The 19,779-nt window shown below is 37.9% G+C and overlaps 12 protein-coding genes across 12 annotated transcripts; 4 read left to right on the top strand and 8 right to left on the bottom strand.

The window, feature by feature from the left end:
* Positions 1 to 105: 105 nt before the first annotated feature.
* On the bottom strand, positions 106 to 930 carry CUZ1 (Cuz1p; the record flags this gene model as incomplete). Its single annotated transcript, XM_056225240.1, has 1 exon — positions 106 to 930. One exon carries the CDS (start codon positions 928 to 930, stop codon positions 106 to 108), a length of 825 nt encoding a protein of 274 aa, XP_056079079.1.
* Positions 931 to 1,475: 545 nt separating this feature from the next.
* NSG2 (Nsg2p) lies at positions 1,476 to 2,375 on the top strand (the record flags this gene model as incomplete). The annotated part of the gene is made up of 1 exon (XM_056225239.1): positions 1,476 to 2,375. The coding sequence occupies one exon, from the start codon at positions 1,476 to 1,478 to the stop codon at positions 2,373 to 2,375; it is 900 nt and encodes a 299-aa protein (XP_056079078.1).
* A 208-nt stretch (positions 2,376 to 2,583) lies between these two features.
* IGO1 (phosphatase regulator) lies at positions 2,584 to 3,090 on the bottom strand (the record flags this gene model as incomplete). Its single annotated transcript, XM_056225238.1, has 1 exon — positions 2,584 to 3,090. One exon carries the CDS (start codon positions 3,088 to 3,090, stop codon positions 2,584 to 2,586), a length of 507 nt encoding a protein of 168 aa, XP_056079077.1.
* Positions 3,091 to 3,238: 148 nt separating this feature from the next.
* Positions 3,239 to 3,835, bottom strand: PGA1 (Pga1p; the record flags this gene model as incomplete). Its single annotated transcript, XM_056225237.1, has 1 exon — positions 3,239 to 3,835. One exon carries the CDS (start codon positions 3,833 to 3,835, stop codon positions 3,239 to 3,241), a length of 597 nt encoding a protein of 198 aa, XP_056079076.1.
* A 283-nt stretch (positions 3,836 to 4,118) lies between these two features.
* ASI2 (Asi2p) lies at positions 4,119 to 4,988 on the top strand (the record flags this gene model as incomplete). Its single annotated transcript, XM_056225236.1, has 1 exon — positions 4,119 to 4,988. The coding sequence occupies one exon, from the start codon at positions 4,119 to 4,121 to the stop codon at positions 4,986 to 4,988; it is 870 nt and encodes a 289-aa protein (XP_056079075.1).
* An 872-nt stretch (positions 4,989 to 5,860) lies between these two features.
* Positions 5,861 to 6,925, bottom strand: YGP1 (Ygp1p; the record flags this gene model as incomplete). The annotated part of the gene is made up of 1 exon (XM_056225235.1): positions 5,861 to 6,925. One exon carries the CDS (start codon positions 6,923 to 6,925, stop codon positions 5,861 to 5,863), a length of 1,065 nt encoding a protein of 354 aa, XP_056079074.1.
* A 1,689-nt stretch (positions 6,926 to 8,614) lies between these two features.
* CBK1 (serine/threonine protein kinase CBK1) lies at positions 8,615 to 10,858 on the bottom strand (the record flags this gene model as incomplete). Its single annotated transcript, XM_056225234.1, has 1 exon — positions 8,615 to 10,858. The coding sequence occupies one exon, from the start codon at positions 10,856 to 10,858 to the stop codon at positions 8,615 to 8,617; it is 2,244 nt and encodes a 747-aa protein (XP_056079073.1).
* A 431-nt stretch (positions 10,859 to 11,289) lies between these two features.
* RPL42A (60S ribosomal protein eL42) lies at positions 11,290 to 12,105 on the bottom strand (the record flags this gene model as incomplete). The annotated part of the gene is made up of 2 exons (XM_056225233.1): positions 11,290 to 11,606; positions 12,102 to 12,105. 2 exons carry the CDS (start codon positions 12,103 to 12,105, stop codon positions 11,290 to 11,292), a joined length of 321 nt encoding a protein of 106 aa, XP_056079072.1.
* Positions 12,106 to 12,897: 792 nt separating this feature from the next.
* Positions 12,898 to 13,116, bottom strand: SMKI14G1610 (uncharacterized protein; the record flags this gene model as incomplete). The annotated part of the gene is made up of 1 exon (XM_056225232.1): positions 12,898 to 13,116. The coding sequence occupies one exon, from the start codon at positions 13,114 to 13,116 to the stop codon at positions 12,898 to 12,900; it is 219 nt and encodes a 72-aa protein (XP_056079071.1).
* Positions 13,117 to 13,352: 236 nt separating this feature from the next.
* RIA1 (GTPase RIA1) lies at positions 13,353 to 16,685 on the top strand (the record flags this gene model as incomplete). Its single annotated transcript, XM_056225231.1, has 1 exon — positions 13,353 to 16,685. The coding sequence occupies one exon, from the start codon at positions 13,353 to 13,355 to the stop codon at positions 16,683 to 16,685; it is 3,333 nt and encodes a 1,110-aa protein (XP_056079070.1).
* A 410-nt stretch (positions 16,686 to 17,095) lies between these two features.
* On the top strand, positions 17,096 to 18,151 carry IBD2 (Ibd2p; the record flags this gene model as incomplete). The annotated part of the gene is made up of 1 exon (XM_056225229.1): positions 17,096 to 18,151. One exon carries the CDS (start codon positions 17,096 to 17,098, stop codon positions 18,149 to 18,151), a length of 1,056 nt encoding a protein of 351 aa, XP_056079069.1.
* A 208-nt stretch (positions 18,152 to 18,359) lies between these two features.
* Positions 18,360 to 19,601, bottom strand: SMKI14G1580 (uncharacterized protein; the record flags this gene model as incomplete). The annotated part of the gene is made up of 1 exon (XM_056225228.1): positions 18,360 to 19,601. One exon carries the CDS (start codon positions 19,599 to 19,601, stop codon positions 18,360 to 18,362), a length of 1,242 nt encoding a protein of 413 aa, XP_056079068.1.
* Positions 19,602 to 19,779: the final 178 nt, after the last annotated feature.

Genomic DNA, 19,779 nt, shown 5'->3' with positions numbered 1-19,779 from the left:
GTATCTTTAATGGGTTATTATTTCTTTTTTTTTTATCTTCTTTTTTATACAGTACATGCATTTGCTTGCTATTTTGAATATTGTTCTTTATTTGTGTTATGCCTTTCAGTTTAATTTTTCGTCAGCATTACCGCGTATCAAATACAAAGTATCAAGATCTTTAATCTCATTAGTGACCCTTAAAGAAGGTTCAATTTTATCAAATGAAATCGGATTGCCGTTTTTCAATTTATAAAGTTGAAAAGTTTCATTAGAACTTGAGCTAGTCAATGTGCTAGATTTTACGTTTAACTGAATAGACAAATAGTCCATGGCTCTACCTACAGGCCAAATTTTGTTAATATATATTGGAACTTTCGCATCCTCGATGGTATTATCTTTTTCCTCACCATCCACGGAGTAGCACCAAACATAGATCCTGTTTTGCATAGGAATCTTTGTGTCACCTTTAGAGATTTTCTTAAGATTAGCCAATTGAATAATTTTGTTCGACGAAGAATTGAAATTTTTCTTTGATTTGTTGTGGCTATTTTTTTTCTCATTTTTTTGGAAGAATTTTAATATCTTGTCCAGTGTCTTTGAGTTTAAAGTCGAGCCCACCTTAGTAGTATTGGAATCCTTCGAACGCTCTTTTTCCTTAGTTGCTATCTGAACTCTGACGCTAGCCCTTTCAGGCAACAGACTCTTGAAATATGCTTCGTTATTTGAATGTATGCCATTCTGGCTTTTGTTTGGACTTTTATTGGCTTTAAGGGCTTCCTCGTGTTCCAATAACCAACTACAGTGATGGTCCTCCTTTAGTCTATGTTTTGAGCAGAAATCTTCGTTGCAAAAAGAGCAATGGAAGGGTAAGAAATCTAGCTGTCTACAATAAGCACAGTGTTTTCCCACATCTAACATTCCAGTTTCTTTTTTAATAGCCGCCGACATTCCTTTAATTATCACAAAAAATCGTTCGATCTTTTATATGAACGCCAATATAAATATCTGTAGCAGAGGTACACTCCAATGCACGCCTGAAGCCCACCGTATTACAGTCTCATTAGGGCTCGAGACCCTTCTTGCTTATGCTATTCTTGATCCATCTTTATATTCATTTGTAAAATGCGCTTTTGCCACCGGAAAGAGGGTGAGACGATTTTAAGTATGTACGAACGTCGCTATCCACGAACGAAGAACTTTTCTTTTTATCGGCGAGAGATAAAGGGTAGATACGAAATTAGCTAGACATTTAAAACATGGAAGCATATAGATTATCATTCTTCGGGATGATAGTTTGCCTATTTCCTAACTGAGAGCTAGATATTAATGATAGGACTTATTCTGGTACCTATTCTATTTGCAATAAAGGGCATAGTAGTAGGCGTGCAAAAGGCTAAGAAAAAGTTTGGTAAGCACTCAGAATCGAAGAACCTAAAAGAAGGTCAAGTCAAAGATAAACGACAAGATATTTTTCAAAAAAAACAGCATACAGAATGGCCAATAAAAGAGAACCAGCTCCAGAGAAGAGTACCGAATCAATCTGCTCTTTAACTAAACCGCAGCTGTATTCATTATATGATGATGACGTAGTGAGATCAGAAGATAACGAAATTTATGAAGAGTTGAAACGCTCTGTCTCTATAGACTCTGGCAAATATAGTAGAGATCAAACTATTGATTCAACTTTCTACTCGGCCGATAAAGCTGGCGGCTCGCTGCCAAGGAATGCGATTTCGTCTAATAACTTGGAAAGAATATTATCAGCTTCATCCATTCACGAGAACTTTCCGTCAAGAACGAGGCAAACCCGTCAGAATTTCTTTCATTTCTTTCAAGCCATCTTGATCCTGTCGTTGAGTGGTTTCGCATATCATGAACTGTCCAGAAATTTGCATGATAATCATCTGTTACATCCAGAATTTGCATCGAGACCTCTTCTTCTGGGTGTCAAACTCTGTAACTGGCTATCAAATGGTGTTCTGCCTGACTGGTTAGGTTACGCCGTCGAAGGGGTGTTATTTGGTTCTATTGTACCAATTCTAGATAATATTTTCCAAACAGAGGTTGTTAGGAGTTCTGCACATCATGATAGCTTGACCTCTGTCATTAGAAGTATTAACGCCATGTTGGGAGTTACATTCGGAATCAGGAAAATACAGTGGAACTCTTCTTTACAAGCTGCAGGTGCTTGGGGCCTTCTGAATGTTATATTATGGTTGTTTTTTGACGGTTCAATATCCATGCTGATGAGCTGCATCTGTATTGGAATAGGTTGTTGTATCTCATGTTATAAGGACATTTTCGACGGTTCTCAATTTCTATATTTCATGGATTTTTATTTCCTTGGTTCTCTGATGTTCGGTAAATTAGGAAGATATCTATATTCTCATTAAGCTGGAAATTTTGACAAGTATATATTATAAACTCAAATCAGATAAAAGAACACATGAAAATAACTAATATTGCTTACATATTATGATGTAAATATATACAATACTGTTATCGCTCTATTTTCTTATTCTTAATAGGCCCTAATCGCCAAAGAGGAGGAACCCTTCTATTCTTCCCTTACAAAAGTACATGTAAATGCAGGCCATTTGTTTATCTTGTGGGTGATTCAGTGTACAAACTAGAAGACGAAGAACTATGGTTACCAGTTGGAGTTGAACTTGTACTGCTACTTCCAATAGCGCCGTTATTGGATGATGGTGGCCCACTAGATATACTTCCTTCTTTCTGGATCAACGTTGCACTATCTACTACCCCAGCAGTAGATGCAGTCGACGGACAAGTGCTTATTCTTCTTCTTATTATATCTTCTCGTAGTTTACTAGGGTTGGTTAATGGTAGATTGTTCTTCCCATAATTTATTGGATCATTATTTTGAACGCCTGCTTTTTGTAATGCATAATCACCGCTATCAAAATATTTTCTCTTTTGCATGGTATGTTTGAAAATATCTTTCTTTGATGGCAACTTTCCATACAATTTGTATAATTTCATTTCATTGGGCGAGAACTTGCTTGTATCAATAGCTTGGTGTTCAACGTTAGTCAACTTAGTTAAATCGGGGTTACTACTATTAGGAGACAAATTTTCATTCGACATAGTGACACGTTGGATATCTGGTTTTGTCGTTTCTAAACAAACTCGCGTTTATAACTAAGAAAGGGTATGTGGTTAGTTTCACTTCTACTACTTTCTATTTTTGGTGAGACCAAGCCATATGAAACCAAAGGGGGCTCAAGCGCATTCGTTAAAATTTCAGCAAAACGTCGTTCAATACGCGTGGTGCCCGGGTAATAATAAGACCAACCACCAATAGAACTATGATGACCAACGTCGGATAGATATCCACAGGGATGCCTAGCCGAGTGGTGACTAGTGAAATTTGTATTGGAACCATGGTATGCTCATTGGGATATGAATCGGTCAACGTCAGGAATTTCACTACTACCCTTGCATAATCCGATGTTGTTTGCTGAAATTCAGTGAAACGCGGTATAATGACCGTCTGAAGATTAATAATAGAAATTGGGTGTATGGCTGACCAACATACTTTAATTTGGTATGTTTCATCTCGCTGTAAACCTGTTAATTCAATATAAGTAGTGTTATGCAACTGCAAATTAGTGGTATTGATGTTAACAGTGGTTTGGCCCATTGTTTCGCCCAACAGTGATATTGAAGGTGTCATTTTAGTATCCTTTTCAAAAATAACATTTTCTCTCGACTTGGAGAGTGGAAAATCATGGGGAACTCTATACAAAATTGACTCTGTATTAGCGTGTACGTATCCAATGAACAATAAAAGAGACGCGACAATCCATTTCATAAAATGTGGTTGACCCATCTTTATTTATAAAATGTCAACGAAGTTATGTTGATCTAGTATTCATGAATATCAGAAAATTATATTCATGCTAAACAGTTGATATTCATTATTGTCTAAATTCGGTATTTTTTAATTATTTACTCGGTTGCCGTCATCTGTGATCTTTTTAATAATGCTAGGAAAGATCAACTCCACTTTCAAATAGGGTTAGTTCGAGTAGTAAATACCATTGAAGACGTATAAATCCAAAACGAGCTCTTTCTACAGTAAACACTTCTAACATATCCTTGGTGAAAACAAAATGTCCACACATCAACACCACCGTCACAGTTATAAGGTAGAAAAAGACGATGATGATGATTATCTGTTTCAGCGATTTTTGGAAGAATCGGAAACTAGACCCAGTAGAGAACCATCGCCTGTAACCGAACAATCTCAGCAAGAACTACAACAGGATGTACAGCAAGCAATTGATGGTATATTCAACTCCCTTAGGAGGAATATGAGCTCTACTTCAAATGCAAATAGAGCTAGTAATACTGGTGCGAACAGAGATGTAAATGGAGGAACAAACGCAGATATCAGAAGGGCTACCAACGCTAATACAACCGATCCTTCATTTTTGGCAAGACGGCAAAGTCCTTTTAGAACTTTTCTTAGAAACCTGTTCATTCTGGATTACTTTATTGGACTAATATTATTCCCGTTTTCCATGTATAACATATTAAGGAGCGGATTCAACTCTATGACATTCTCAGAGAATGATTTCATTGTTGAAATTGTGGGATACTGGAAATTTGCCAAAATATTTGGTTCTGGTGGTACGACACTAATTGCGTATAAGGATACAAGTAAATTAGGGTTGTTAGGTAAGTTTCATAATATTATTGTATTCTACTCCTCACCAATGGTTAAACATATTATGAAGAATGGCGATGGCAAAGAATTCAAGCTGAATTGGTTGAAATTGATGTTTTCCAGAATTTTCGAATTATTCGTCAAAATCTCTACAATTCTGATATATTTAGCTTATGGTGTGAGTGGTACTATCTATATGGTTACAGCTGGCTTTTTCTTCATATTATGTCTACTATTCACTGTAATCAGAAGATACAAAGGCGTCCATAGAATGCTGGTTAGCCAAAGGATGACAGGACCAGGCGTATTTTAATATTGTGAAACGGCTATGACTTGTGACTTCTTCTTCCTTAAAAAGTTTATTCAACTTGCTGCTACTATAAAGCAGCTTGCATGAAAAGAAATTTAATCAAAGCGACTACCTGTTATTCAATAGCAAGCTGCAAGCTCTTCATACTTGTGACACCTGATGATCCTTGTGTTATGTGAACGAAATCCTAGGGCTGTCATGGACTCCCTTTTAATAATACAGTATTTATAAACTGCTGGAAAAGAGCGTTCTCTCTATGCATTGATTATAATATTCAACTGTTCTTTCTATTTTTTTCTTTTTGAAAGCATGTGTCTACAAAAACTACCATTTTATCCGTCTAGCCCAAGATATTAATATCATAAAATCATCACAGGTTTCTTCTTTGATACAGATGAATACACAACTTATAGGTTAAATAAGTAGGATGGGTACCTAATCTGTAGAAAGGGCATTGATCGATTATACACACATTATTTCTTTATTGCTCCATGAGAATACGTGCCCCCAAACCCTTGTAAGGAGCGAACGCCAAGTCTCGTGGTTTTGAATATGAGCATGTTGCCATAATTTTTGTTGGTTTCCCGCGTCTGTCGTATATTACATCAGAAAATGATCCACTAACGTTGAAATTATAAGTGATGTAATCTATGATTTTTAAAGAATTCTTATGATTCACTTACTAATTAATTAATTAACTATTTGGGGTATATGTCTTAAATAACAATAATAGGATTTATAAAACAATCGTATTAATTGAATGAAAAAGGTTTCTATAACGAACGAAAATAAAAATTGTGGGAGAATTTGTCAAATAATGGTTATCATGATCGGTAAAAAAATCTTCACTGTTCATTAAATTTATCGTCTATGATTCATGGGAAAATGTTTTCCAAAGCAGACTTGGAGGTGACACCGTTAAGAGCAGCAATGGACAACAAGATTTGAGCCTTGATTGGAGACAAGTAGCCGGCGCCTACGGCACTCTTTGGAACATCTTTGTTATCGATAAAGTTCAATGGAGTGTTGGCTTGAGCGTACACAACTGGGATCTTAGTGCTTTCAATGGAAGATGAGGTTGAGTTGGTAGAACCAGAAGAGACAACAACCAAACCTTGAACAGCAGAACTCAAAGAGTCGATCAAACTGCTGGAGTAACCACCGTCATAGACAATTGGAACAATTGGTACACCATTTTCTAAGAGACCAAATGGACTGGTGAAATTACGGTATTCCTTTCTGATGACAGAGCTAGAAGAAATTAAAGTTGGCTTAGAAGCACCAAAGAACCACTTAACTTCATCTTGATCATCGACGATAGCAACTGGCAAACCAGCACCATACGAACAAGCAGTTGGTGGAGTGAAAACGCCGGAGTACACTAATTTATCAGAAGTAACGGACAATACACCACGCTTGGCAGCATTCTTATCATTAACCACTGGAATAGCATAGGCGGAATCTTCGGTGACAATAACTGGCTTGTTAGTGTCAAAGACAATCGAGAGGAAGAAGGAGACGGCTTCCAAAGACTTGGCATTTGTGACAACAACAGCACCAGAAGACGATTTGTCTTGGATTGTTTCATTGACAACACGAGCAACATTGTACAATTCGGTAATATTCAAAGCAGAGGAACTGTTGAATAGTCTAGTGTAGTTTGTATGTGTCAAAGAGCTGTTGGTAATTGGCACTTGACCACCTGTTACGATGATTTGTAATTGGCTGCTTTCGGAAGTAGTAGTATTAGAAGTACTGTTTGTTTCGTTAGCATAGGTTACATTACTTGTATTAGATCCATTCCATGTTGGCAAGGTAGAGTTAATACCTTTTCCGTGAGATGCCTTGGTGCTCTTATATCTGAATAAGTTCTCAATTGGACTTGCAACGACGGCAGACGAACATGCCAAAAGGGTGGACAAAACAACTTGGAACTTCATTTTCTATTACTTTGTTATTTAACTACTAGTTAATCCAGTAAGTTTTTAGCTATTTTTTTAGAAAACAAGAAAGGAATGAAAGTGAAAGCATTAAGAGGAAGAATCTGAGAGAAAGCATCTCTAACAGAAGCGATAGTTGGTCTCTACCAAGCCTTTTATATTTACAGGATTATGATATTCAATGAGGTACTTTTTTCTCCCTTTTCCAAATTACTACCAATTGGGTAAAGAGGTAGAGTGTGCAATTTATTCCTTCAAAGTATCAATGTTGTAGTGGCAGCATCGAGAAGCCAGATCCACTCCCTACTGAGCTTCTTCGGGGCTTGAAGATGCGATACAGTACAACAAATCCCTTTTTAGTTCCCGAGCCTCTTCATTGGGAAAACTATAAACTTTGGTCAGCTTCTGCGCTAATTTTTGGCTCCTTCTTCAAGAAGCTTCGATTCGTAAAGGGAAACCATTTAGCCAGAGTACCCTTTTTGGGCTCATGTGGCTCTTGGACACATAATATGTCCACATAACATATCCCGATTGGGTAAAAGTGAGAGACTTTTTCGCCCGCCGGATTTTCCGCGGATGATGAGAAAACGTCGCAACTGAGAAAGTCACAGGAAAACCAACCAAACGCCTAATTGTTTTACGGGTAAGCCAAGAATCTCTTGTTCAAAAAAGCTCTCTGTGTCCTTAATCTCGTATTGAGAACCCCTCTCTTGTGGGAGAGAGATCCTCAATTAGGGATACGGAGTGCGAGAATTCGAACATGCCTGCGAGGAAAAGATTGAATCAACAATACCGGATGCTTGGCTTTCGCCACCACATTACCCAATAGGGAATTGAAATGGGAAATCAATCATTACATTTTCCTATCCTTCTTTCCCCCCCTTCCTTCCACCCTCCTAACTTTAGTAAGGAATGGAAGTCGGCAAAGGGCCAAGCAAAGATGACGGAAGATTACGTCGGACATCTCACGCTTGGCTTCCGTCATCAATGGCCTGCCTCAATATGTAGGTAAGATGTGAATGTGGCATTATTCAATCATGATGACTTACGCGAGTGTTGTTTCGGGCAATACTTACTTCTTGTTACCTTTCTTCGCCTTTAAATGATCTTGAGGGACGATTGAGTACGTTCAAAACTGCAAACCTCTATCGCCTACTGCACTAATTGAAACTAGACCATCTTGTAATATCAAAAGCCAAGTGGGAGGACATGGTACAGCAAAATCCGTTTTCCTCTAGACTACAGTCTTGGTTATAACAAAATGTAACACAATTATACTCGTATGGGAATAATTCTGTGTTTCTCACCGTTATATATATATAGTTATATATATGTCTATTTATTGTGCAAGCTCCCCTGAACTGCCATTTCTCTCTTGCCTTTTTCAACTATAACAGCCATTTCTTTTGCTCTTTTAAGGTAAAAAAAGAAAACCAGCCATTACAGCGATTGTGTTACTTTGCGCGGATGTATGGATTAACGGTATTTGTGTATCTATAATTACAAAACACATCGTCTAGGAAGGGTTACCCGTATATTATAAATAGAGAGATATCAAACCATTGTTTCTTTAGTTTTGTTTTTCCTAAAAGATGCTTTATCTTACATAAAGTATGCATTCAATACTTATAGTACTTATAGATAAATACGTGATAATAAAAAGGAATGATCTATCTTACTAACACACTCCTACAATGCGTTTTTTCTAGTCAAATAGTCAAACCTGGAGTAAGTGTAACCAATAAAAGGTAAATCTTCCTTGATAGGTGCACTTCCGCCCTGCTTTGTCATTTGTTCTCTTTGTTTAGCGGCTTGAGCCATAGCTGGGGAATCTGGTACATTCTCTAATTCATCTGTTGGGAAGAACCTAGTATCTGTGATGGAGCTCAGCTTTGGTATATATGGAGCTTCTACTTGTCTGATTGTATTCCAATCGACCCCGCGAAAAAATGGATGACTTTTGATTTCATCTGCACCACCATGTCTACCAAGTCTCTGATCTGCATGTGTTAACAGCCGGCGGATAAGATCCTCTGCTTCGTAAGAAATGTGTATATCATCGGGAAATTGTAGAGTTTGTTCAAAGTTCATAATTTTTCTGTATGTTTCTTGTGGGGTTTCAGAACAAAAGGGAGGCCAACCAATCAAACACTCATACATAATTGCACCAAGCGACCACCAATCACATTCTTGGCCATAACCTTGATACAGAAAGATCTCAGGAGCAATATAATCTGGCGTACCAACAGTAGAATATGCCATTAAACGACGTGACTTTCTCCATGTTTGTATTTGTTGCCTGTTTGACATTGTTAAGCTGATAGAATCCACAACCATTGTCTGCCTTTTGTTCGCAGTATCGGTTGTAGTCCCGTTATAGGCACCTGCTTTGGAAACACCATTGGTTGCCTCGTCTTGTTGCAAAAGTTTTTTATAATAGTTCGAATCATGAGTCTTATGAAACCCGGTAGATAACCCGAAGTCAGATAACTTAATATGACCTCTGATATCTATTAAAATGTTATCTGGTTTGATATCTCTGTGAATAAATCCTAATTTATGAATAGTTTCAATGGCTAAAATACACTCAGCCATATAAAATCTGGTTACATCCTCTGTGAATAATTGCCATCTGATTAACATTGTCATCAAATCACCACCAGGTAAAAACTCCATAATTAGATATAAATATTGAGCATCTTGGAAGGAGTAATATAGTGAAACTACCCATGGAGAATCACTTCCAGCCAAAACATCCCTTTCAGCCTTAACGTGTGCCAATTGGTCTTTTTTGTACATCTCGGATTTCAGTAAGGTCTTCATCGCGTATATTTTTCCGGTGTCTTTTTTCTGAACTAGTCTCACTTCACCAAATGCCCCTTTCCCGATGACTTTCACGGTGTGGAAATCCTCCAAAGATAACCTCGTTCTACGTAGCCTTAAAAATTGAGATTCCTTTTTACCTAATGAGCTCAATTGCCTGGATTTTCTTTCTTCTGACCAATTATGAGAAGTTAGTTCTGTCTCTAACTCCACTCTTCTTTCATTTCTTTCAATGGCGTACTTGACAGATGATTGGTAGAAGTTTTCAATCTTTAACTTCACAGCTGCTGCCTTATCTTGTGTTCCTTTGGTCAGCAGATCCGGCCGTCTTTCAAAGTACATATAATTCGATATGGTACCGTTGCTAAACCCACCTTGAATTGGTGATTGTTGTTGTTGTTGTTGTTGTTGTTGTTGTTGTTGTTGTTGTTGTTGTTGTTGTTGTTGTTGTTGTTGTTGTTGTTGTTGCTGAAATTGAAGCTGTTGCTGTTGCTGCTGAGAATTCTGTTGTTGAAATTGACTATTTTCCTGTTCTTGTTGTAACCTTTGAAAGCTTTTCACACTTCTTAACCCACTTGAATATGATCCATTGCTCCGCACTGTCTGTGGTTGATGGAACGGACTACTAGAGGAACTGCCGTTTATATTTTGATTGTACTCAGATTCTATAGAATATTGGCCTGGCGATAATTGTGGTAATTGGGCATTTCCGTTTCCATTACCATTTTGAACCATGCTCTGAGAGTTATTGTTATGCCTATAAAGTCCACCCATTGATGGTGGTGGCGTGTTGATCATCTGGTTTGGAGCTGTGTAGTTGTTATGCGGTGGTGGTGTGGCGGGATAATTCAGTGCTGGAATGTCTGTGAAGCCACTACCTATATTACCAGTTTCACGTTGTAAATGCTCTTGTAATGATTGATGAGAACCTTGCTCTTTCATGTAATTACTACTAAATCCTGCAGCAGGCGGTCTAGAAATCTGCTGATACGGATTCATTTCATTAGCGTACTGTTGTTGTTGATGCTGTTGGTCTTGTTGTTGTGACATATAGTAGCCTTGTCCTGAAGGAGAGGCACTTCCATGGTGACTGTTGTTACTATTATACATTGCGGAAACTGCAACTGATTAAAGAAGGATCAGCGAAGATGTGTTCTATACTGGAATTCACGCTTAGGCTTCAAAAAGAGAATAAAATATAGTAATATCAGTATTGGATGATTGTAGGGGAATACCTGAACGCTTATTTGTTCGTTATTGCAATTTATATGACCTCACTCAACTAATGCAGCCAGAAATTATCGTCCAATTTCATTAATATGTCTCCAGAATGTAGATCAGATTGTAATGCAGCTGCTTTTTATGAAATTGACCATTCTCGTCGAATATGAAATATTGTTACCCGGTGGAGTGAAATTGAAAGTAAAAGACCATTACAGTATGCTTGAGCGGCAGAAATTATCGTTAAGTTTTATATTGTAATAATATGTAATTATATCAGATTTAAAGCAAAGAAAAATACAAACGGAACCTATTAACATTCAGAATTGCAAGGCTTGTCCCTTTTGCTTCTTTTCACCACCCAGTTCGAAATGCTTACATCTCTTCAAGGTCAATTGAGCTCTGGTCTTACACTTGACACATTCCAATCTCAAAACAACCTTCTTGGTAGTCTTGGCTTTCTTGTGGAAAACAGGCTTGGTTTGACCACCGAAACCGGATTGTTTACGGTCATAACGTCTCTTACCTTGAGCAAACAAGGAAGCCTTACCAGCTTTGTATTGAGTGACCTTGTGCTGAGTGTGCTTACGACAGGCCTTACCCTTACAGTAGGTTTTTCTGGTCTTAGGAACGTTAACTAAACAATAAATTAAATGAAAGTATCACGTTAGTAAAAAAAATTCGCTATTAGGAGAAAACAATGAGTAGTTTTTAGTGTAACGAGCAGACTGTACATTTATCCCACGCCTCTATATCTTTTTCTTTCCCGAAGGGTGTATTTTACTCCGTGGTTCGATAACTGTAAAGCTAATGAGGCCTGTTTAGAATAATTTTTGTATATTTTAATCCTTTTCCAGTGCACACCTTCAAAATAAACAGTAATGGTCTTTCATGTCACTTTTTAATAATGTTGCTTAGTATGTATGTTAACTTCGCTGATTGACTTTTAAACTTTGTTTTCGCAACCTTTGTCATTTTTTATTTCCATTCTTTAAGTAAAATTAATTGTTGCAGGATGAGTTTATTTATTGCTTTAAAATGTATACGTAACATCCTTGATGATTAATATCAATCTAACTATTCTCATTTGTTTTGATTTCATGTAAAATTAGGAGAAACGGTTATAACATACCCATTTTTACTGATAATTGTTGCTTTCTTCTTCTGGGAATTGCACTTTAAGATACCTATAAATTTAATATTGTTGCTAATATCTATAACCTTCATTATCATGTACTAGCCCTTCGAGGAAACGTTGAACCGCCTTCCTCCTGGTAAAAGAAATGATTACGCTGGAGAGTCCGTTCTGCAACAGGCCCACCAGGAGCCAGCGTAAACTTTCCTGACAGGAAACTAGTCACGCTCCGTTGGAGCTAGGAACTGCGGTTAGCAGGATCACCTCTAATGCCGCGCGGAATGTAATAATGATTTGGCCAAGTGGGAATACGTTGGGAAAAAAAAAACAGAATCAACTAAAGGTATGGGTCTTAACTTAAAATGTTAGGATGTAAAAACAAGTAAACATAGGACAGGATTTGATAGAAAATTGTAGTGAATGGCCGGCCGATACGACGTTGCTTCATAATTGCTAATTGTCATTATTGTTTGCGCTCTAAAACTCGTCGATATATATTAGTGATGAATAAATAAATTATCAAGTCTTGGTACCTATTCACAAAGCTTGGTTTAGGTGAATGTGCTGGCTTTAACTCCTCATCGGGTGAAGGAGTTTTCCTTGTTTAAAAAGTGAATGTTTAATTGAAACTGCGTTTCAATTTCTCTTCTTTAAAACATTTAATAGTACTGAGTCGTTTTTTTTAATTCCACTGTCTGGTATCTTGGTCTCTATACTGTCATATACCGTGTTTGGAGCTGCTATGAAGTTATTTTTGGGGTCGTTGGATGGGGGATAATCAAGTGTAAATGCTTTATGGTTTGCTTCGCGTAGATAATCTTTTCTTTGCCACTTTTAAAACGTCATTATCGTCTACGTACGTTAGATTGTCGAGTATGTCTCTTTGATTGAATGGATAGCCACAAGTTAGGCTGGGACATATGATAATGGCATAATTTTGTTGTATCAAACACTTTTGAAGTTTTTCATTACAATCTGGGCAATATACCTGGGAGTTGGACGTTCCGGGCATGCTTTTAATGATGTCTTTGATTGTATATTTGCTTTAGTAAGCTGATATAGTGTGGTGAGAAGTGAAATTTTCAGCTCATCGCTTTCTTTTCCTTTTTCCTACGAGAGAATAAATTTGAAAAAGGGAAAAAAAAAGTTAAGAACTCTGATAAAATGTACACTCAAAATACAATCTCACCTCGTTATCAAAACTACCAGGATAGTTACAAAATAATCTAACTCGAGTGGCAAGGAAACATGCGTAGAGTGGAATCAGATATTTACAAGCGTTTACAAAATGACTCTTCCTGCATAAGAAATATCTGCATTGTTGCCCATGTTGATCACGGTAAAACTTCCCTTTCAGATTCCCTTTTAGCTTCAAATGGTATTATATCACAAAGACTTGCTGGTAAGATTCGATTTTTAGATGCCAGACCCGATGAACAACTACGTGGTATCACAATGGAATCATCGGCTATTTCTTTGTATTTTAGGGTATTGCATAAACAGGAAGATTCTGATGAGCCTCTTGTAAGTGAACATCTGGTAAACTTGATTGATTCACCCGGTCATATTGATTTCTCAAGTGAGGTCAGTGCAGCTTCGAGATTGTGCGATGGCGCTGTCGTTCTTGTTGACGTCGTAGAAGGAGTGTGCTCGCAGACAATCACCGTGTTGAGACAATGTTGGACTGAGAAGCTAAAACCTATCTTGGTATTGAATAAGATTGACAGATTAATCACAGAGCTACAACTTACTCCTCAAGAAGCTTATATTCATTTGTCCAAAGTCATTGAACAAGTCAACTCAGTTATCGGGTCCTTTTTCGCAAATGAAAGACAACTAGATGATTTATTCTGGAGGGAGCAATTGGAACAAAATGAAAATGCCGAATATATCGAAAAGGATGATTCGGATATTTACTTCAATCCTACTGATAACAATGTGATTTTTGCGTCTGCCGTTGATGGTTGGGGTTTCAACATCGGTCAGTTGGCCAAATTTTACGAGCAAAAATTAGGTGCTAAGAGGGAAAACTTACAGAAAGTTTTGTGGGGTGATTTCTATATGGATCCAAAAACCAAAAAAATCATCAACAATAAAAATCTCAAGGGAAGGTCTCTAAAACCTCTTTTCACGTCATTAATTCTCGATAATATTTGGAGAATTTATCAGAACATAATCATATCAAGGGATACTGAAATGGTTGAAAAAATAGCTAAAACTTTGAACATCAAGCTCCTCCCACGTGATTTAAGGTCGAAGGATGACAAACAATTACTAAAAACTATCATGGGTCAATGGCTACCCGTTAGCACAGCAGTGTTACTAACAGTTATCGAAAAATTACCTTCACCATTGGAATCACAAACGGATCGTTTGGATACCATTTTAGTCTCTGAAGCAGACACGACAGCCATGGATTCAAAACTTTTGGAGGCTATGAAAACATGTGATAGAGAAGGACCAGTAAGCGCGTATGTATCCAAGATGCTTTCAATTCCATTGGAGGAATTACCTGTTGAATCTGACAGAATAGCCTCATCAGATGAGCTAATGGAGAGGAGTAGAAGGGCGCGTGAAGAGGCACTTAATGCTGCAAAACATGCTGGTATAGTTGAAAATATGGCAATGATGGACTTGAATGACAATTCCAAGGATACAGCTGATTTATATAAAAGGGCAAAGGATACCGTCATGACTCCAGAAGTAGGAAAGCAGGCAATGCCAAAACCTTCAGCAAATAATGACGTCTTCCAGGTTGTTTCAGAGCCTTCACCGGCGATGGATTTAGGATTTGAATATGAAGTTGACGATGATGCAGATATTCAAGATGATTCCGGTTTAGATTTTGTACCAACCGACATAGATCCAAATGACCCCCTAAGTTCCATGTTTGAATATGAAGAAGAAGATCCTTTTGAATATAAAATTCAGCAAATGTCAGAAGAAAAGAACGATGAAGCAAGTGATATTTTTGACGAAAGGGAAGAATCCCTCGTGGCATTTGCAAGAGTATACAGCGGCACTCTGAGGGTGGGCCAGGAGATCTCGGTGTTAGGCCCCAAGTATGATCCAGAACATCCGGAGAAACATATTGAAACAGCAATTATTACTCATTTGTATTTGTTTATGGGTAAGGAACTGGTTCCTTTAGACATGTGTCCATCAGGAAATATTGTTGGTATTCGTGGTTTAGCCGGTAAAGTTTTAAAGAGCGGTACCTTGATTGAAAAGGGTGTAAAAGGTGTCAATTTAGCCGGCGTTAGTATTCATTCAACTCCAATCGTTCGTGTTGCTGTCGAACCAGCAAATCCCGTAGAAATGAGCAAGTTGGTACGAGGACTAAAATTATTGGATCAGGCAGATCCTTGCGTGCACACATACGTCGAGAATACTGGTGAACACATTTTGTGTACGGCCGGTGAACTACATTTAGAAAGATGTTTAAAAGATTTAACAGAAAGGTTTGCTAGAATTGAAATTACACATTCTGAACCCGCTATTCCTTATAGGGAAACTTTCTTATCAGTGTCAGATATGAACCCTCCACATAACTTTCAGCTAGCAAGGGGCGTTCATGAACTACTATTAGGTCAGTACAAGATCACGTTCAGAACATCCCCATTAAGTTTTAAGGTTACAGAATTTTTATCTCAACATCAAAACAGCATTAAGACCATCTTAAGGACATCTACTTCAAACATGGACCCCATTATAGAAGCTACTGGAAGTTCCCTTTTGGACAAAAATTCTTTTTTGGTGGCCTTCGAGGAGATCATAAAACAGGAAGAAAATAGTAAAGAATTATTAAGCGGATTCAAATCAAGATTAGCCGGATTTGGACCAAGTAGAGTTGGCTGTAACATTTTGTTGTCCAACAATAATCTTCTTGGAAGTTTGTTTGAAGGTAATCCAGCAGCTTTTGAATATTCTGATTCCGTGAAAAATGGCTTTCAACTGGCTGTAAGCCAGGGGCCTTTGGCGAATGAGCCAGTTCAGGGAATGTGTGTCATTCTTGAAAGCGTACAAAAAATGACACCAAAAGAAATTGATTCTATTAAGGACCCGCACTATCAACAACATATTGTTGACTTATCAGGTAGGTTGATAACGTCTACAAGGGATGCTATACACGAAGCCTTCCTAGATTGGTCTCCAAGAATTATGTGGGCCATCTACTCATGTGATATTCAGACCTCTGTCGATGTACTTGGAAAAGTGTATGCAGTCATTTTGCAGAGACATGGTAAAATTATCTCCGAGGAAATGAAAGAAGGTACGCCGTTCTTTCAAATCAAGGCCCACGTTCCTGTCGTGGAAGCATTTGGTTTGAGTGAGGATATTCGTAAAAAAACATCTGGTGCAGCACAACCTCAATTAGTGTTTTCTGGATTCGAATGCATTGATTTGGATCCATTTTGGGTGCCAACTACAGAAGAAGAGCTCGAAGAACTAGGTGATACGGCAGATAGAGAGAATATTGCTCGTAGGCATATGAATGCCATCAGGAGAAGAAAAGGTCTATTCATTGAAGAAAAAGTAGTTGAAAATGCCGAAAAACAACGTACATTGAAGAAGAACTAAACTTCTCTTAGGGTTACCTCTACAATCTTGTTCTCACGTAAATAGTTCTCCATTAGTCGAGAACCTATATATAGAACCATTTGAGTAGGTGGCCGGATACCGCAGTTGTCAAGCCTTTCTAGTACTACGTATTCTATGATATATTAATGCCCTCGCGCGGGCGAGTGGTTTAGCGATGATGGGACAAGAAAGTTGAGATGACCTGGACGATGAGGATTGCTGAATTAACTATAAGGCTACAGCAAAAGTTGCAGGTTGTTCATATTTTTTATACACTTTGAGTAAAACCCCTTTTGCTAAGGTACCAGCATTTAGATATCCAAATTTGCCATCATTCTGCCCTGAACAACGAATCCATAGCTTTAATCATATCCTTTGATTGTTCTATTTCATGCATTATCACTAAAAAAATGACACCCACAAACCAATCTAACGGCACAACTAATGCATCTGTTGAGATACTTTCTGAAGATGGCCCTATGCCAATAAACGTTATGATGCAAGAGGGTGTGAAGGCGTTGACCAAGATTCTTTCCAATCAGCTTCAGGACAGGCAGGCATTTCAAAACGCCCCCCATGCAATGCAATTTGTTATAAGGAATGGGGGAAAGGCGTTGTCAAATTCTCGGCTTGAAGAGCTCAAAGAAGCCCTTCCTAAGATGGATTCCTTGAGTTTGGAGGATGAACTTGCTAAAATAGATAGTAAAAGTATGTGCCACGTTGATACTGCCGAAGATAAGCAGAGCTTCGGAAGGAAGGTAGGCCAAATAACTGCCACAAATAATGCGAACTTCATTATGGATCATGACTTGCAAAAAATTTTAGATGATGATCTGAAAGATCCAGAGCTTAATCTGAATGGTGAAGAAGCTGAAATAATTTTCGATTACGAAAGCCAAGAACTGGATACGCCTGATGGTATAGGAGAAAAGATTTCTCAAATGATAGAATCGGTGCTACCGGGAGGATTTGGCAATGAAGAACAGCGGAGGTCGCGGTCTGTAACGAATGTAGGCGATTTAGATGTTGCGGAAAGAGTCACAGAAATTGATCGCGATGTGGTTGACACAGCCTGTTTGCATGGAGACAGTCAACATCATGTTTCTTCAAAAAAGCATAGCAGGACCAAGCACTCGAAAAAAAATGATCATGTAAGGCGACATGAGTTTTATGACGAATCTAGGGACCATAAGAGTTGTTGCCCGCATCATCATTATGAAAATTTATCTAAACTGCGAAACTATTATTATCACGATTTTGAGTACATATCCAAAACTGACAACCGTGCCCCAGATTTTTCTGTTCTGGTTAACGAATCAAATCCTATGTGTTTATTTTGTGAGTATTATATGGTGTTTGGTGAACCGCCGCGTAATATGATAAAGTGGTATAATCGTACATTTGGTTATAATCGTATGCCGAATTCACCAAGAGATGAACAAGATACCAAGAAAAGGAATAGGTAGTTAACGTTGTGATAGGAGTATGTAGTATAGGGAAAAATAATAATATAAGAAACCCTGCTAGCCTGTAATGTTCAGAATGTATTTGAACTCTATTGAAGTACGAAGTATGTACTTGAAAACTTCTCTTCAATTATTTATATACATTCATTATGGTATTTTAACTATGACTAAAGAATAACCGGAAAAATACAGGTAAATGCGAATAGATTTACATGAGCAGCCCTGCTGGCCCATTCAACATATATGTAGTCGTGCTACCCCATGCACTGTGTCGTTTTTCCTTTCGTGATTCGTATTCATGTAAAAGCATGCACATACAAGTCAACACCTGACTATCCCATGGCACTTTGTCAATGATGTTGGAACTCATTTCGCTATTACTGGTGTACGGCACAGTATTTGTTAAGCTGGAGCTATCATCGAATAAATCAGTCTCTTGTAGGTAAAAAGTAGCCACCCTCAAAGTTCTTTTTTTCGGTATGACACTAACTTTATCATCCGTATACCTCGCCCACACTGGGACATAACCTAAAGGTCTTGTGGGACGGGAACGATAATGGAAATCAAATTCTTCTATAGTGTGTTGGTCCATATAAGATGCCATGGTATCATCTAGAACAAGCAGATTGATGCTGTTGGAGCCGAATGGGGAAGCTAAACTAGTTGTTCCATACCACCGAAGGTTTAATCCGTGAACTGCTGTATCTGCATTCTTTCTTTGGTTGTAATTTATCATGGGAATATGGACATCAGGCACATTCTTTCTATGAAATATGAAATCGTGTTCTACCCTACTTGAATAGTTATGGCTTTCCATTTTTTTTAAAATCGTGCAGAATTCATACTTATATATGGACACCTTTTCATTTATTTTGGAAATCACTTCTGAGTTTAGTGGAGGCTTTTCGCATTGAGAGTCTATTATAATGTACTTATAAATTCTCATTACCGGTGTATCCTGATTACTGAAAAGGGATTTGACCAAGTTCAAAGGAATTGCGTGAAATAGCGGAAGTCCTAGACCTGTCTTTGTATCAATGTTATCAAGTTTCCTCTTGTTTTGTAAAAACAACTGAAAAGATTCTTCACTGGGAAATGCAAAAAAACCCCGTTGTAATAAAACTGAAATAAAAGGCATGGTCCTTTCTGATGTAAACCTTGGAGCTCTGTTAACATAACCTTGTCTTTCCAGGTCACCAATTGTTGAGCCTTCCGATACCGCAGTATTTAAAGTGGCCGTATCCGAAATATCACCCCCCTCGTTGGCAACTGTTTCCAGAAGATCATTTTCTTGTGCGAATATCGTAGATATCGTGGATTGGTCGTCCCTATAACCATCAGCTTGCAACAGGTTTGTTGTCGATGGAGAACTATTGTGTGAGTATGAATGATGATGACGATTGCGTGCACGCCCCCGGTGGTTCCCAATTAAAGAGCGTACTCTATCCATGCCGACCTTTGACGAATTTCTTTAACAGTTTTCCTTTGTCTCAACTTCTTACTCTTTATTATTCTCTACAAGCCATATTTGTTTATGTTCATTAGTATCATGGAGCTTCAGAGATGCCCAGAACCCAGACCGTTCTAGACGCGTTATAAAATAAATACTGCGCTGAAAATAGAAAGTT

The sequence above is a fragment of the Saccharomyces mikatae genome, assembly GCF_947241705.1.
Source record: "Saccharomyces mikatae IFO 1815 strain IFO1815 genome assembly, chromosome: 14".
NCBI lineage: Eukaryota > Fungi > Ascomycota > Saccharomycetes > Saccharomycetales > Saccharomycetaceae > Saccharomyces > Saccharomyces mikatae.
The sequence above is the reverse complement of the archived record's forward strand: the minus strand, read 5'-3'. Positions and strand labels throughout refer to the sequence as shown.